The 16,100-nt window shown below is 28.6% G+C and overlaps 1 protein-coding gene across 11 annotated transcripts in view; it reads right to left on the bottom strand.

The window, feature by feature from the left end:
- LOC129918266 (CUGBP Elav-like family member 4) overlaps positions 1-16,100 on the bottom strand; it is a 993,834-nt gene that overhangs the window by 105,777 nt on the left and 871,957 nt on the right. For all 11 annotated transcript variants that reach the window (XM_055998713.1, XM_055998708.1, XM_055998710.1 and 8 more), the window contains one exon: positions 13,083-13,208. In XM_055998713.1, the coding sequence (XP_055854688.1) occupies positions 13,083-13,208 (126 nt within the window). The remainder of the gene's footprint in view (positions 1-13,082; positions 13,209-16,100) is intronic.

Raw genomic sequence — 16,100 nt, forward strand, 5'->3', positions numbered from 1 at the left:
ATAAGCCAAAAATGAAATTTCAAAAAAAAATAATTTTTGGATTTAAAAAAAAAATTTGAAAATTTTTTTTTGAAAAATCAATTTTTCGAAAACGGGACATTGTATTTTTTTGAAATTTTATTTTTAAATGTTGATTAGTTTTTTCTTCAAAATGGCATACCAATTTTATTTTAAAACCAACGTTTCTGACCCATAAACATTGTGTATTGCTGAAATTTCGTTATTCTTGATAAAGCACATTTAAATTTGTCACGCTATAAAATAAGCTTCTGATGTTTTACTTTGTCAACTTTTTTAAATGTTCTATTGGGTCAATAAAATTCGTGAATTCTGATAATAGTTCAAAGCCATCAATTATTTATTTTATATGACAAATCCAATATTAAACATCGAAGAAAATCTTAAAGCTAAACCGAATTTCTAACCCTTGAAGACTTGCTGACCATTAGACCTCGTCGTCGTTCATTGATAACACTAAGTTCCTATGTCAACAATTGCATTAGTTTGTCGTTCGAATATAATATATACGTTTGGTAGGAATGTAGAATTATATGCAATTTGATGAAGCAGCAAATGTTATCGATGACTCAGCAACCAATCATCAATTGCATCATGAATTTCATCCTCCTCCCTTTATGACCCTTTCTCATACTTAACTTTGATATAGAGTATACCTATCTAGCATTATATATATGTAAAAATATAGATAGCTTCATCGTAGGTAGTCTCTGAAAATGCAAATTAATTCAATTGGAAGCTTGTTAGGCCGTAGTGACTACTAAATTCGCATCACCAGATCCCCAAAAACTTCCAAAACCTAACCTAAAATGTGTGTTCTGTTATATAGGTAAAGGCAGAGGTAAAAGCAAGAGTTGATGTGTCACACACAAAGTGTCCACCCGGGTAAATTGTATATAAATCATCATCCTAAAGCCAGCCACCTTTCTGCCTTTCTGCTCATCAGCAACAGAGAAGTAGGATACAGGACAGCAACGCGACCATCATCCAGGATACGGTTTGTTGATTTGTTGTTGAAATGACACTCACGTTTGTGATGCCGGAGATAGATCTCTCTATTTTCGGTTTATATCCTCCCTAGAGGACAGGACACACGACACGTCACATTGCAATTCCACATTGCATTTATATATATATATATTATTTCACATATATACTCATACATATATAAATATACGATATAGATATTTGAGAGAAAACATCCTCGCATCCCAGGACTTGAATACGAAATTATCCTCAAAATTTCCATCAAAAACTGATCAAATTGCATGTCCTGCGGGCCATTTGCTATTGGTCAAGTGGAAAGAAAAAGGGACATTTAGTTTGAGAGATGAGAGGGATGAGGTTAAAGAGAGTGAGAGAAGAATCACAAATCACATAACATCGATTTTTAATTAGATTTTTCACTCTCGTCCTGGGATTATACAACAATCCTCCTTCTCTCTCTCTCTCTCTTTCGATCTATGTCATAGTACACGCCACTGCCATCATCATAGTATATAAAAACAGTTCTGTTCAATTAAACTTTATGATGTTAGGCGCATCCTTGGACCGATGAAAAATTCAATTTTCCCTGTGTCCACTTTGGTTTATCATCTCTGTTCTCCTCTCCCTCGTTGCCCTTCATCTCATCTGAACAGATTCTCTTTTAGTAAAAAAGTTGGAATATGGATGATGGCCTGGCCAGCAGCAGATTAAATGAAAATGTCCTTAAATATCCTTGTGAATGTTTGTTTTTTTTTGTTTTTTTAATTTTTTTTCCCTGATTTTACTTTATTGATGACCTACGTAAAAGGCTCGTAAAATGTTAATATCTGATAAATATTGAGATAAAAAAAAATCCTGGCTAAAGAGATCCTGGGACACACTTTAACATTTAATCATTAACTGTTAATCAAGAATATTCCTTCGATATGAAAATGTTCTGCATTTGACCAGAAGAGGAGGGTCTGAGTATATTCGTAAGGCTTATATACGAAAAAGGCCATCAGGGAGAAAATCAAGTAATACGTAATAATATTATTTTTAATGGCTTCATATAGTTAAATGATTTTTAACAGTTTAATTGAAAGTGGTTTGTTGTTGTTGGTGTGTTGTTATTACATCAGCAACAGCAGCAGCAGCCCATCACACAGAAAAGGGGACTTGTTTGCTTTTTAAAGTATAAAAATTGCATAAAAAATCAGAAAAAATATAGGAAGACTGCAATTTTATGAAATGATAATAAAAACGCATCGTTGCAGGACAGGCAGAAGGATATTATAACTGTAACTGTGTTGGATATGTAGACACAGCAAAAATCTGATGCTCATTAAACATTATTTTTTAATTAACAGCGTTTTTCATGTTGAAATATGACTGTTTTTGTGTGTGGAAAATTCTGTTAAAGTCAGCTTGGCAGTAGCTCAATTTGGAAGGATAACTTCATTAAAAGATGGATATGCATGTCGAAAACACAAACAGTTTTGAGGAAAAGCCTGGCAGAAATCTGATTTCAAAAATTAAAAAAAATAAACGTTTGTCTCCATAAAACTTAATCTTGTTAAAAATCGTTAGCTGGAAAATGAATGGCTTAATGATGGTTCCTAGAGAAACTCTGAAATTATTTCTGGTCTAATGATTGGTATAAACAATAAGCATTAAATGTAACTTTTTGATATTGCTTGTAAATTTACACTCAAACTGTTCAAAAATTATGAATTTATGAAATTGTATGATTGGTATAAACTGGTATAATTTAGGAAAAATTGTATATTTTAATAGTTATTGCAATATATATTATGAAAATAAAATCTTTAAAATTGAAAAATTCACCTTCTTCTGGTATGTTCCTATTCGTCAGTTTATTGGTATAAAACTGCCATTGTAAAAAGTGCTTTTTAGTTTTCAAACTTTCTGATTGCTTGATATGTGGAAATGAATTAATATACGTATGTTGTTCATCAATCGCTTTTTTCAAAATTTACCAATTGGTATAAACTGGTATAATGCAAATATTGGACACTTTATTTAAACTGGTATAATGAAAAGAAATACCAACACTTTTTGGAATGTATAAATTGTTTAACGCTTATACCAATTATCCAGTCCTTACCTTTTTTACTTTCACTTAGTTAACTATTTGAAAAACGTTAATGAAAAACAAGTAAGTTATAATTTTTTTAAATAAATGTCGGATTGGTAAAATAAAGTACGAGTATTTAATTGGTATAAACTGGTCTAAAAAGAGTATTTTAAAGGTAGCACAGCTTACAAAAATTCGACGGACTGCCTTAAAAAAAAAAATGCAGGCTATTATTTTCTATTCATTCCCTATTTTATGCCTACCCCAAAGCTTAAAGTCAGAATAAAAGATAATTATAAAAAAAGGGTTTTTAATTCAAATGAATTAACTAATAAGCAGATGTTAATTCCTATATATGTTAGCCCTTCTCACAGAGAATCTATAATTACACTGCATCCCAAAAAAAAGGATATTCACTGACCCGTGGCAACCCAATACCTACACAATACATATTGTATTTTTAATATTATTATTACTTTTTAATAACACTACTTATAAACTGAAAATTTTATTTTCAATTTTTCACATAAAATATTTCCATTACCGGCTTAAGGTATTTAACATTTATTATTTCTCATTTTTTTTTTTTATATAATTTTATTTAATTTTTTTTATGTATTTCCTACAATTTTCATGCATGCATTGATTTTAAATAATTAAATCTGAATTAACATAATTAGATATAAAAAAAAATTAGTTAGTAGCTACAAAAGTAACTTCATAGGACAGGTGGCCTATACTCTCACCATTTCTATAGAAATTGTTTCTATTTTAACAAACGAACCATTAAAAATCCGATTAAAATAAAAAAAAAAAGGAGACTTGTATCCACATCAAAAATAAGCGCGATATCGGGGCCTTTAATTATTTTCCTCATTTCCTTGTGATTGTGTTTTTTATTTTATTTTATTTTTTGTATTTTTTATGCATATTTATTTTTTATTTATCAGTTTTCTACTTCCTCATTTATTATGCGTCATTAACAATTACTGGAACCCTACTTTTTTTTTGATCAATTTTAATCGCTATAGGCAGTTCCGCATTTAATTAAAATAACAAAAAGAGATAATACCTTATACATATATAAAATTATCGAAATATTGTTATTTTTGTTGCATATCTATATGGGTTTTTTTTTGGGATAACAGTACAAAAATAAAATAAAAAAAATAAATAAAAATCCTTTTTAATGATTCCCTTTTTGATGCGTAATCATTGGTTACGTATTCAATTATCCTGAATTTAAATACAATTTTTTTAAGGATATTTAATTTTTTTGTTGCATATTCTTAGGCGATATCCGATTAAAATGTGACATGAAAAGTCAACAATTAGCCAGTTTTTAATTCTATTGAAAAAGGATTGAATCCTATCTAGTCTCGTGTCCGTATCGTGAATTTGAAATGGAATCCTTCTAGGAAAAAAAGGTCCTTGGTGACAGTAAATTTAATTAGACTTTTTTTTCGTGCTGGTAACTAGCTGCACATTTTCTTGTCGTCCTTCTCTCCTCTCTTCTTCTATATCTTACTCTCAAATGTCTAATTAATTTTGAAACAGTGCCAGAAGCAACTTGTGGAGCCCCATCAAGAACCCATGTCAAAGTTAAAAACTTTGAAAAAAAAAGAAAAAAATTACGAAGGATATAATTTACTCTTTGAAGTTCATTTTCTAACGACGACGACGACGATCGACTTTACCCTTAATTTTTTATTTTTTTTTTTTTCTTAAAGGTATTTCGATTTTGTGTGGAATAAATTTTCTACACCAAGACACTTTTATTGGATTTTACCTTTGTAAAGGATATTTTTTTTTTTACTTTTTATTTTGTATTGCAGGTTCGTCCTTTTTTGGTTGGTCGGTTTCACACCTAAATTATGAGACAGTAATGAGATAGTTCGTGTCACACACAAATACAAATAAAAAACTCTTTTTTTTTATAAATTTTAACACAACAAAGGGAAAAAGGGGAGCAACAAAATACATAAAAATAAAGTTAGAAAAAAAAAAAAATAGGTATAGGAATATCCTTAAATATTTCCTTTAGTGGCAGTCATTGAAGGCTAAGGTGTGGCGCCGCGCGCCATTGTGGTTACAATCAACTTCCGTTATTTCTTAACTCTCTTTCTCCTCCTGTCTCATATTTTTTTTTGTGTAAATTACTGTGACCTGACGGTGACCTTCATAAAAAGGATGTTGGTTTTGGTTACTAGAGACAGTTTGCCAAGAGAAGATTGGGAGGGGAGCTTTATTGTATTAATTCCATTGGCAAGGATTATATCTTAACGCGCCGCTGTTTTTGTGTCTAACCTCTTTTTCTTTAAGGTACCTAGCTAAAAAAAGGGGGGGGGGGGGGAGATAATATAAGTAAAAGTTTTTCGTAATTGAATTCTTCCTTCTTCCTTTTTGGTCCTTCTTTTGCTGGATTTGTATGAAAACGGTGTGGGTGCTGATGATGATAATATCACATAGCATGTTGTTGTTGTTGTGGGGGAATCGGAATATCCTTGAATATACGCCACCGTACAACTGTTGTTTTTAATGACTTACCACAGCGGTAATATGGATATAGTTTCAGATTTATTTTTACGATTAGTATAAAAGTGCTTTTCTTTAAGACTGAAAAAGGGGGATGAGGGGTGTTCATTTTGAAGAGTGTTAGTTATGGATTTTGAAGAGTTAATTTTAAGTATCCTTTAACCTACACAGAAAAAAGGATTTTTTTGATTTTTTTTTCTGGTAAAAGAAAAAATTTAAGGTAACTGACATCCTGGAACAAGGATATTTGAATGTAATTTCATTTTATAGGTATATGCAAAAAAAGATGATGGATAAGTTTTTTTTATGTGATGTGCAAGAGGATGCACAAGGATTGCAAAGGACGAAAACAAAAAAAAAATCCCAAATCACATAAGAAAAGAGAAAAAATAAAATTAGATGGTGTCCTTTGTGTAATAAATGTACATAAAAGGTTTTTTGATTGAAGGCATTTTTTATGGCATAAGCCACAGGAGTTAATGCATTTTGTGCAAACCAAGGATATAGTAAAAATATGTAGGTATGTATATTTGCCATTAGAAGTATGATGGTAAAAATGCACAATCTTATAGACGTTTTATTTTTTATTGTAAGTCGTAAAAAAAAAGCTATTTGGCGTTTATATGTATGTGATATGGAAGTTTTATGTGGAAAACAAAAGAGGCTATATGTATGAAGAATGAGAGAAAAAAAAAGCAGACATTATGTTAAAGGTTGAGTGGACTTTGATGGTAAACTTGTAATGTTATTTTATGAAAATTGAGTTTTTTTTTTTTAATTTAATTTTTATAGTTGCTTGAAACAAAATGCAAACTTAAAAAAAAAAATGTCGGAAATGGTTAAGACTTACACTTGAATATTAAAATTTCAAAACAGCTATTAATTCCGAGCAGGTGTTTTGTACTATCAAAATATGAACGGTTTAATTGTCTAAGGTAAGCGGGGGTACATTTGACACCGGGGCACATTTGACTTTGCGTTTTTCGGTATGATCGTGCCCTTAATTAACAATAGTTTGGATGAAGAAAGAAACTTAGTTTGATTTAAAGAAATTTTGCGAAATTTCGAAGTCTTTCATTAACTTTTCGCGGAGTACCACGTGTTTTCTGTATTTCTGATCTATAAAACAGTTTGTTTTAATGGTGAATCAATATTTTGATAGCACTAAGCTTAAAATTAAGTAAATTAAAACCAGCTTTGTAAAAAAATAGTATTAGTTATTGATCCTTCGGGGCACCTTTGACTTTTGCAATGTGGGCCCAGTTTTACGTTGATTTTGGGGAATTATATATTAAATAAATTATTTAAAAATAAATCGACGTCGATTAATTTTGATTAAGATTTAAATGAAGAGATTTTTTGAAATATTTTATGGTTTTTTGTTTTTTCTTCTTCTTTTTAGAAAATAAATTTTTAAATTTTTTTTTCGTTATATTGTTTAGTAGATTGTTTTAAACCAAAAATATTTTTCACACAATGTGGGGTTTAATCCACCATTGTCAAATGTACCCCTTTTAAAGTCAAATGTGCCCCGGTCCCGGTCGAAAATACAGACCTTTAAAAACTAAGTGTCAAATGTACCCCTTCTCCCCTACAAGGAATCAAAATGAGAGAAATAATTCTCATTACCATCATAAGTTTTCTGCTACCGAACTATGCCTTTAAAAATGGAACTGCAAACATTACAGTTTCTATTTTGTGTGTAATGTTATAAAAATAATACTCAATTTTTGAAATAAAAAAATATTTTTTGAATCGTTATAAACGGTAGATACCTGCCATAGGACCGTTTTTTTAATTTCAGAATTTTTCGTGTACGACTAATACGATTTCAACGAAAATTTTTGAACAAAAGCGTTGTAGTAGCCGAAATATTAAAATTTTACATAATTTTCAAAAAAAAAAACATTTTTGGATTTTTAAATATTAAAATTTTTTTTTGAAAAATCAATTTTTTTTGAAAACAGGTTGATGAATTATTTGAAAACTTTGTTTTTAAGGGTTAACTTATTATTTTTTTTTAATGGCATACCAACTTTTTTTTTTGAAAAATTTTAGAAAATTTGTATATAACCTATAGGTACATATAAATTTTTTATTTTTACTTTTTATTTTTTTTTCTGAAAGTTCCTTTTTATGGAAGAAATCATTTTTCCATGATGACTTGTGCTTAGCTGTGCAGTGATTAGTTAATTTAACACATAAAATTCAATTAATTTACAAAAATCAGCTCGATTGCAGTCTGATTTCATTTACCAAAATTTTCATACAAATTACTCTTAAGTAATTTTTTTCCATTAGAAAATCTCAAAATTACAAAGATGCAATATAAATCCCATCGAAATAGAAAAAAAAAAAATCTCCAAACTATTTAATGCTTAAATTCAATCTTCTTCCAATCTCCCAAGTGCATTTCACTTCAAAAGCTTTTAAATTAATTAAAATTAATAAACGTGTGATGTGGCGGAAAAGATGTTGTTGTTTTATATAGAATATTGCAGAACACACACAACAGAGAAACTTTGTTCTATCAAAACCAAACTCATTGGGGAATTTTATTTTATGCAGCAATATGCGCTTGCTGAAATACCCAAGTGACACTTTCATTAATCCTTTGCACAGAACAAAAAAAAAAAAAAAAAATAAAGGATTCTGTCAAGCCTCCTACTGTGTATATGTCTGAGCCATTTTAATAGCTCCCCTGTCAATCTAGGGATTTTTTTTCAATTTTTTATTTCTTTTTCTTCCTTTTGGTTTTGTATCCTTTTTTTTAATTTGTTGTTTCATTACATTTATAGTTTTTCTCTTGTTTTTTTTTCTTGTGTTGTTACTCTTTACATCGTTGACACTTTGAATGACACTTTTGAAATTATGTATGGAAGGAGGGTGGTAAGGACATACTTCAACTATACAAAAAAAATAATCACAACTACTATTTTCTGTATCCTTCCATCTATGATGATGATGGGTTATCTCAATTTAAACAAATTTGTTCATTTATGATTGTTTATGTCACGAAATCAATTTAGAAACATACCAATATTCTTTCGTAAACAATTTAATATTCACCTTTTCATGTCACTTACATGCACACTACACTTTCATGTGGAGAAATTAAAAAAAAAAAAAAAGGACGAACGATATTTTTTCATGTTAACCTCAAAATGAAATATAATTTTTTTTTTGTCTTTAGTAAAAGTTAAATTAAAATCCTTCCCGCTGTGTTTTTGTGCGACTCGCAACAGCAGACATTATTATACAAGGATATATGAAAAAGTCATATACATTTTTGTATACACATTTTAACTTTATTATGATGTTGTTTGGACCCAAGGATTTACCTGTGGGTGAAAGTTAACTAAAAATACATTTATATAAAAATATAAAAGAAAGAAAAAAAAAACACCACAGAAGTAGAAAAAAGAAAATATTGTATAGGGAGTTACATCCTGAAATGAAAATGTCCATCAGAATGTCCAAAAACCACTTAAGAAAGCTAAAATTATATTTTTTTTGCTGCTTGGTATGTCTTTGTTTTGACTATGATGTTGGGACATCAGCATTTTGTTTTGTTTTTCGTTTTTATGCTGTTACAGCAGTCTGTGAATGAAAGGACATCGCAGGTTGGATAAGTTAGAATGGGGGGAAAAATTAAATCTATGAAAATAAACAGGAAGGTTATATTTTTTAGGGTAAAACTTTTTACTTGCTCAATAGGGCAAGTATTGGTTTCGTGTAAAAAAAAAAATTCGAGGTTTTAATCAAAACTAACATTACGATGATGGAGAAGCCCAAAAAAGTGGGTTTCGTCATGACGTCCGTCGGTCTGTGCGTCGGTGCGTCGGTGCGTCGGTGCGTCGGTGCGTCCGTGCGTCCATCTGTACAAGTAGCTACAGCCTAAACGAGTGGACGGATTTTCTTGAAATTTGGTATGGATGTTTTTTTCGTAATTTCCAAGGTTGGTTTTTTTTTGTTTTTTAATATCTCGCTTAGAACGTATACCTCCCATACAAAATTTTCGAGTTATTGCAATTTTATCGAAAACGGCTCTAACGATTTCGATTAAATTTAGCACACGTAATGCTGTATATAGTTCTAACATAACTGCGTTTTTAGTTTTTCTCAAAAAATACGGATAGTGGAAATATGGTCTTTATATTTTTTTAAATCGCGGATGTCGGCTCTTCCCGTACATTATTATGGAGTTATTGCAATTTTCTCAAAAATGGCTCTAAGAATTTTGATAAAATTTTGCATACGTTATATTCAAAGTAATTGCAGTAAAACTGCGTTTTTAGTTTTTCTCAAAAAAGTCAAGTCAAATAAAAAAAAATTTTATTTAACTAACATTTGGCCTCCAAGCCGGCTCTTCCCCTACATCAAACAAATTTCTTAAAAATGTATATAGAGGCAGCTCTAATAACCTACAAGTAAGCTAACATAAAAGTGCTTTGAACTGCAAGAGCAAGTACGTGCGGCCCCAGTCGTGCATTTTATTTTTTTTGGGAACAAAAAAAAAAACTTACACCAACTGTCAAATCTTTTATTTGTGCGAGGGTTTTTTTTCGTTGTTGTTTTTTGAAACAGTGAAGACTATCATGATTGTAACATCAGGTAACAAAAAGTTTTAATTTATTTTTTTCTTCCTAAATCGAGCTTTCAGGAGAAATTCATTTTTTCATTAAACTTTTCTTCAATGCCGCTTTCAAATTTTTTTGTAGTCACAATAATTAATGTCCTTAATGCTTGTAGGTACTAAACTGTTTTTTTAGAAGAAAAAATTGTAGAAAACCATGTAAAACGTTAAAATATGGTTTTTTATATGGTTTGTTCTACATGATCTCAGAAAGTACTCGTACTCAACTGAAATGTTCATATTTTGTTTGTTATAGGTAGAAGTATTAAGACTATATTTTCTTTTTTAATTGTAAAGGTTTGAAAAGGCTTATAACCAGCGGATAAGCACGATGCTTTTAACGATACCCTTTTGCTAAATGATGATGAGTAGTTGAAATGCTGTGAGAGAACAAAAATATCTGAGTAAACAAAATACTATTTCTAACCTATCTTTCAGAAGACAAAGCTTCCTTAAAGTTTCTTTAAAGCTTCGTTGATATTTTTTTTTAAACTTTATATAGACATTTTTATAAAATTTTCCTAAAAGCAATATACCAAATTTCGTAGCACAACTTTTTCTTCTCAATTTGTTATTTGATAACCACATGACCCAATTTTCATAAACCCTTCAAACAGTTCCTAATTTAACATTATTCACAAAACTACCACAAACTTTTTTGAAAAAAAAAAAAAAAAAATACTTAGCTCTATAATTTCATTCCTTTTTATTCACACGAAAAAACTTAAATTGAAAAAAATAAAAAAAAAACACTTTTTTTTTAATTAACTTGAAAGGCAAATTATTATTTATTAATGTCCCCATATCATTTTCCTATTTTATTATTTAAAAAAAAACCTCTCTTCCCCTCATAAAGAAACATTTAAAAACTGAAAAGTAATTAAGCCTAAAGGGACGTATAGTAACGTTCATAAAGCTCCAATTTAAACCCGCAACATTTTCACACAGCACAGCATATTACTACAACAGTGGGGTTAAGTTGCATATAAAATATATATACGAGTAGGTATATTTAAAATGTTCGCGGTACTTTTGTGAAAAGCCTCCTCTCACATTTCAATGGACAGTTTTTTTTTTTTTTTTTTATTTTCTGTCGTATAGTAATTTGAAACAACACCCCTTTTCTGTTTTATATCAAAAAATATTTTTGTAAGGGTAAAACAATTCTCCCCCACAACAACAACAACAACGGTATGCCATGGAATTTGTCTTGTGTTGAAATGAGAGTGAAAAAAAGGGTGTGTTTTTGTGGAAGTGTCACCAACCATAACATTGAAAACTATACAATATTTTTTTGTTCTATTTGTAGGAATTTTCGGTATAATTTAAAGGGGTTTCAGTTTCTTTAACGTTAATTGAAAATAGAAGAAATTTTCAAGCATAAAATATGTGTTGAAAAATTAGCACATAACAAGCATTAAGGGTTTTTAGATTAAATATTTTAAAATCTCTTTTTGAAAAGGGTTGGAGGTCTAGGAATGGAGTTTAAGTATTTATGACCTCGTAAAACTTTTAATTTTATTTCAATTTCGTTTAAATAAAAGAAAAATCAAATAAATATACAACTAAAAAATGTTACGTATACGCCATGCGATCCATTGTTTTTTTTTTTTATTTTTCAATACTTTGATAGGTACGAAGAATTTGCAAAGTGAATTAATTGTTATTTTTTAGAATATAAAATTAAATAAATAAAAAAACATCTATAAAAAATAAAAAAAAAAAAATTGCCAAGCGCTTCTCTATTTTTTGAATATACATAAATGAGAAGGATATATTTTATGTATGAAATAGTTTTAAAAAGGTAAAAAATAATTGAATTAAAGAAAGAAAACAAAATTCAAAAAAAAAAAAACTGTAAAAAGGTTACTCATACGCCATACGTTTTTTTTAATTTATCTTTTTGATCTATAAGGTGAATAATTTTGATATATTTGACAATTAACAAAAACATAAAAAAATAACAGAAGAAAAAACTTATAACAAAAAAAACTAAAAAAAAAATACTCATACGCCGTACATTTTTTTCATTTTTTATAATTTGTTAGTGAATACATTTGAGAATTAACAAAAACACAAAATAAAATAAATAAAAATGAAAACAAAATTAAAAATAATGAAAAAGGTCACTCATACGCCATACATTTTTTTTTGTTATTTTTTTTTTAGTTTGTTGGTGAATAATTTTTATATATTTCAGTCTTAACAACAACATAAAACAAAAAAAAAAAAAAAAATAAAATAAAAAAAAATAAAAACAAAAATTAACAAAAATAAAAAGGTTACCTACTCCATACATTTTGTTGTATTATTTTTTTTTAATTTGTTACTGAATAGTTTTTATATACTTGAGACTTAACAAAAACATAAAATAAAAAAATAAAATAAAAAAAAAAAAAACAAAATAAAAACAAAATTAAAAAATTTATATTAAAATTATCACTCATACGCCATAAATTTTTTTTATTATTTTTTTTTTTTTTAATTTGTTGGTGAATAATTTTTATATATTTGAGTCTTAGCAACAACTTAAAATAAAAAAAAAATAAAATAAAAAAAAATAAAAAAAAAATAAATATTATGTTTTTTTTTAAATTTGTTGGTGAATAATTTTTATATATTTGAGAATTAACAAAAACATAAAATAAAAAAATAAAATAAAAAAAAAAAAATAAAAACAAAATTAAAAATAATAAAAACGGTTACTCATACGCCATAAATTTTTTTTTTATTTGTTACCTAATTTTTTTCATAAGATTTTTGCATAATGTATAGAATAACATATATTTTTGTTTGGTAAAATTGTTGTTAATAAAAAAAAAAACTCACCCTTGCTGGCGCCGTCCGGTCCACGTAGTATGGTGCACTCTTCAATTGTCCCAAACGCATTAAACAATTGTCTTACATCCTCTTCCGTTTGCTGCTTACTTAGCATACCAACAAACAGTTTACGATCTGCATATTGTCATCCAATTGTTGTACGCCAATTCCATGTCCATGAGAATGATGTTGAAGTTGTAGAACCGAGCGAATGTAAAAAAGGACGAGACGACGATATACCGCCACCACCATCACCATCATCAATAACATTGAAACGAACAACAACAAAATCCATACGAAGCATCATTGCAAAATTGCAATTTTGTCGATTGTTTTTAATGTTTTTTTCGTTGTTGTTGTTGTATGTTATGTTGTTGTTATTGTTGTAGAAAGGACAATGTGGTGACAGGGTTTTTGTTTTTTTTATTAGATGTCGTAGTTGTACCATTTGCGTATGTTACGGGGCATCATCCAATGATACAACATCCAGTTGTATAGTATCCCCATTCAATTGAATTGAATTGACCAACAAAATTGGTTGGGGTTTTTTGATGGGGCAATATAGTAGTAGAGTTGTTGTATTAAATCCCACAGGAGAGATTGAAGGGGTTTTACGTGTGTTTCCACATCCAAAGCCAGTTAAGTGATGATAGTGACGATGACGATGACATCGGACAGCAGCAAAATACAACATCGATGATGATGTTCGTGTTGTCATTACGAGTTGTTGTTGTTGTTGTTTTTTGTTGATGTTGATGTGATTTACATTCCGTAGAGTAGAAAGTAGATGGAAGATATGTGTGTGTTTTTTATTTTTGTGTTGTTGCCAAAAATGTAGATCAGGTGGACAGGAAGTAAATCGATTTCGTTGAACAGGACCATATTACAACACACACACAGATTTTTTTTTTTGTTTTATTATAGAAGCGAAGATAGAAAGAGATGAAAATAAAAAAGAAAAAAAAGAGACACAGATATAAGATACTATTAATTGTTGTTGCAATTATATTTAATTGTGCTAAATAATACAAATACACACACACATAAGCATACATTAGTTTACGTACACGAGTATAGTATTTTTTCATTGTTTTTTGTTTAACATTTATATTTTTTTTAAATTTAAAATCAATAAACAAAAAAATAGAAAAATTTTGTTTTTATATCAAAATGCAAGAAAATAAGGATAAGGTACATACAATCACATAATTAAGGAGGTTTTAGCTCTCATGGAAATATATATCATTTTTTCATTTTAAAAATTGTAAAAATTAATGTTTTTGTCTGTACGTTCCTGCATAAAGCCTAGAATACTTATTTGATTTTAATGAAATTTCTTGAAGACATACGTAAAAATGTGGCGATAAACATAGGCTTATTTTTTAAATTTAAATAATCAGTATATCATCCTAAATAGCAGTTTTTAGAACTTTTGTTCAAAATGTATAAATTTACTTTTAAGATACTTAAAAAACCTTATATTTATGACTGACTTTCCTAATTCATTTTATTTTTAGTTTAATGACAAATTAAACGTTTATACTTGAGTTCTTAGACGTTTTACTCGAATCATATTGGCTTTTTGGGATCAATTACAGATTTTACTGTCTCTTCGAAAAAAAAAACACCCGTTTACCTAAATTTTTTTATGAAAACTCGTTATTCTTGCTTTCTATCCCAAAGTCAATGTTCTTACCAAATTTCATTAGGGTGACCAATCATTTTAGTTTTCACTAAAAAAAAAAACACCCTTTTAACCATGATATTTTAATAGACACTTTAGATTCTTGTTTCGAATCTTAAAAGTAACCTAATTACTGAATTTCAATAGGGTTCTACTAATATTACTCTAGTATGACACACTTTTTCAAATATACATATATTTTCTCTACCTCTAAAAAAAGCACCCTTTCACACTAAAAAAATTTAAAAATTTCTTTTATTCGTAATTCCCATTTGAAAGCGAACACATTTAATGAATTTCGTAAGGGATTTTCCCTATTTCCCAAAAAAAAAAACACCTTTCACCTAAAATATTTGTATAGACTGTTTGGGTTCTTGGTTTCTGTTATAAATGAAACATTTTTATCAAATTTCATTGGTGTAAGAAATTTTTCCCAGTTTTTGTGGTACTAATTCCGAATTTCATCATTTCTGAAAAAAAAAAACACCCTTTCATTCAAGATTCACTTTAAAAATTCTTAATTCTTATACCAAACAAAACTTTTACACCAAATTTTAAAAATTTATAAAATGTAAGTCAGCTGTTATGATACCTTTCGCATACATAACTCAACCCATAAAAAAAAAACACCCAATCCTTTATCCCTGCTTTATCTAAAACCTTCATCCCGAATTTCATCAGTGTAGCATGTTTTTCACAAGGGTTTCGGATATATTTTACCTGAGTGTAACAATTTTTTTTTATTTATTGATTTTATGTATTATTTTACCTGTACTATAAAAAAAAAATACTCAAGTTTTCATTGTAAAAACTGTAAAAATGAATGTTTTTGTCTATACATTCCAGCTTGTAGCCTACAATACTTATTTGATTTTGATGAAATTTTTTGGAGATATACAATAAAGTCTGGCAATGAACATAGGCTTATTTTTTATATTTAAAAAATCAGGAAACAATCCTAACAGCGGTTTTTAAGACTTTTGTATAAATATTCTCCCAATAGACTATAAAAACCTTATAATTATGACTGACTTTCTAAATTCTACTGGGATAAGCAGAAATCTCCTTAATTTTTTCAGACTCCTCCCAAAAACTCAAAAGAACCAAACTTTAATTTCATCTTTTTCATTATTTTTTGAACTAGAAAGTTCTTTCTACTTGAATCTCTTAAAAACAAAAATAAACAAACTAATAAAAAAGAAAAAAAACCCTCCCTTGTTGACTTAACCCAATCAACCAGAGATAATCCCAACCAGCTTAAATCCAACCACATGGAATTTCCAAATTAAATTAAGTCTGTCTTTATTTTTTCTAATTTCCCAAAAGTCGTCCAAAAAGAAAGA

Source organism: Episyrphus balteatus, chromosome 4 (assembly GCF_945859705.1).
Source record: "Episyrphus balteatus chromosome 4, idEpiBalt1.1, whole genome shotgun sequence".
Taxonomy (NCBI): domain Eukaryota; kingdom Metazoa; phylum Arthropoda; class Insecta; order Diptera; family Syrphidae; genus Episyrphus; species Episyrphus balteatus.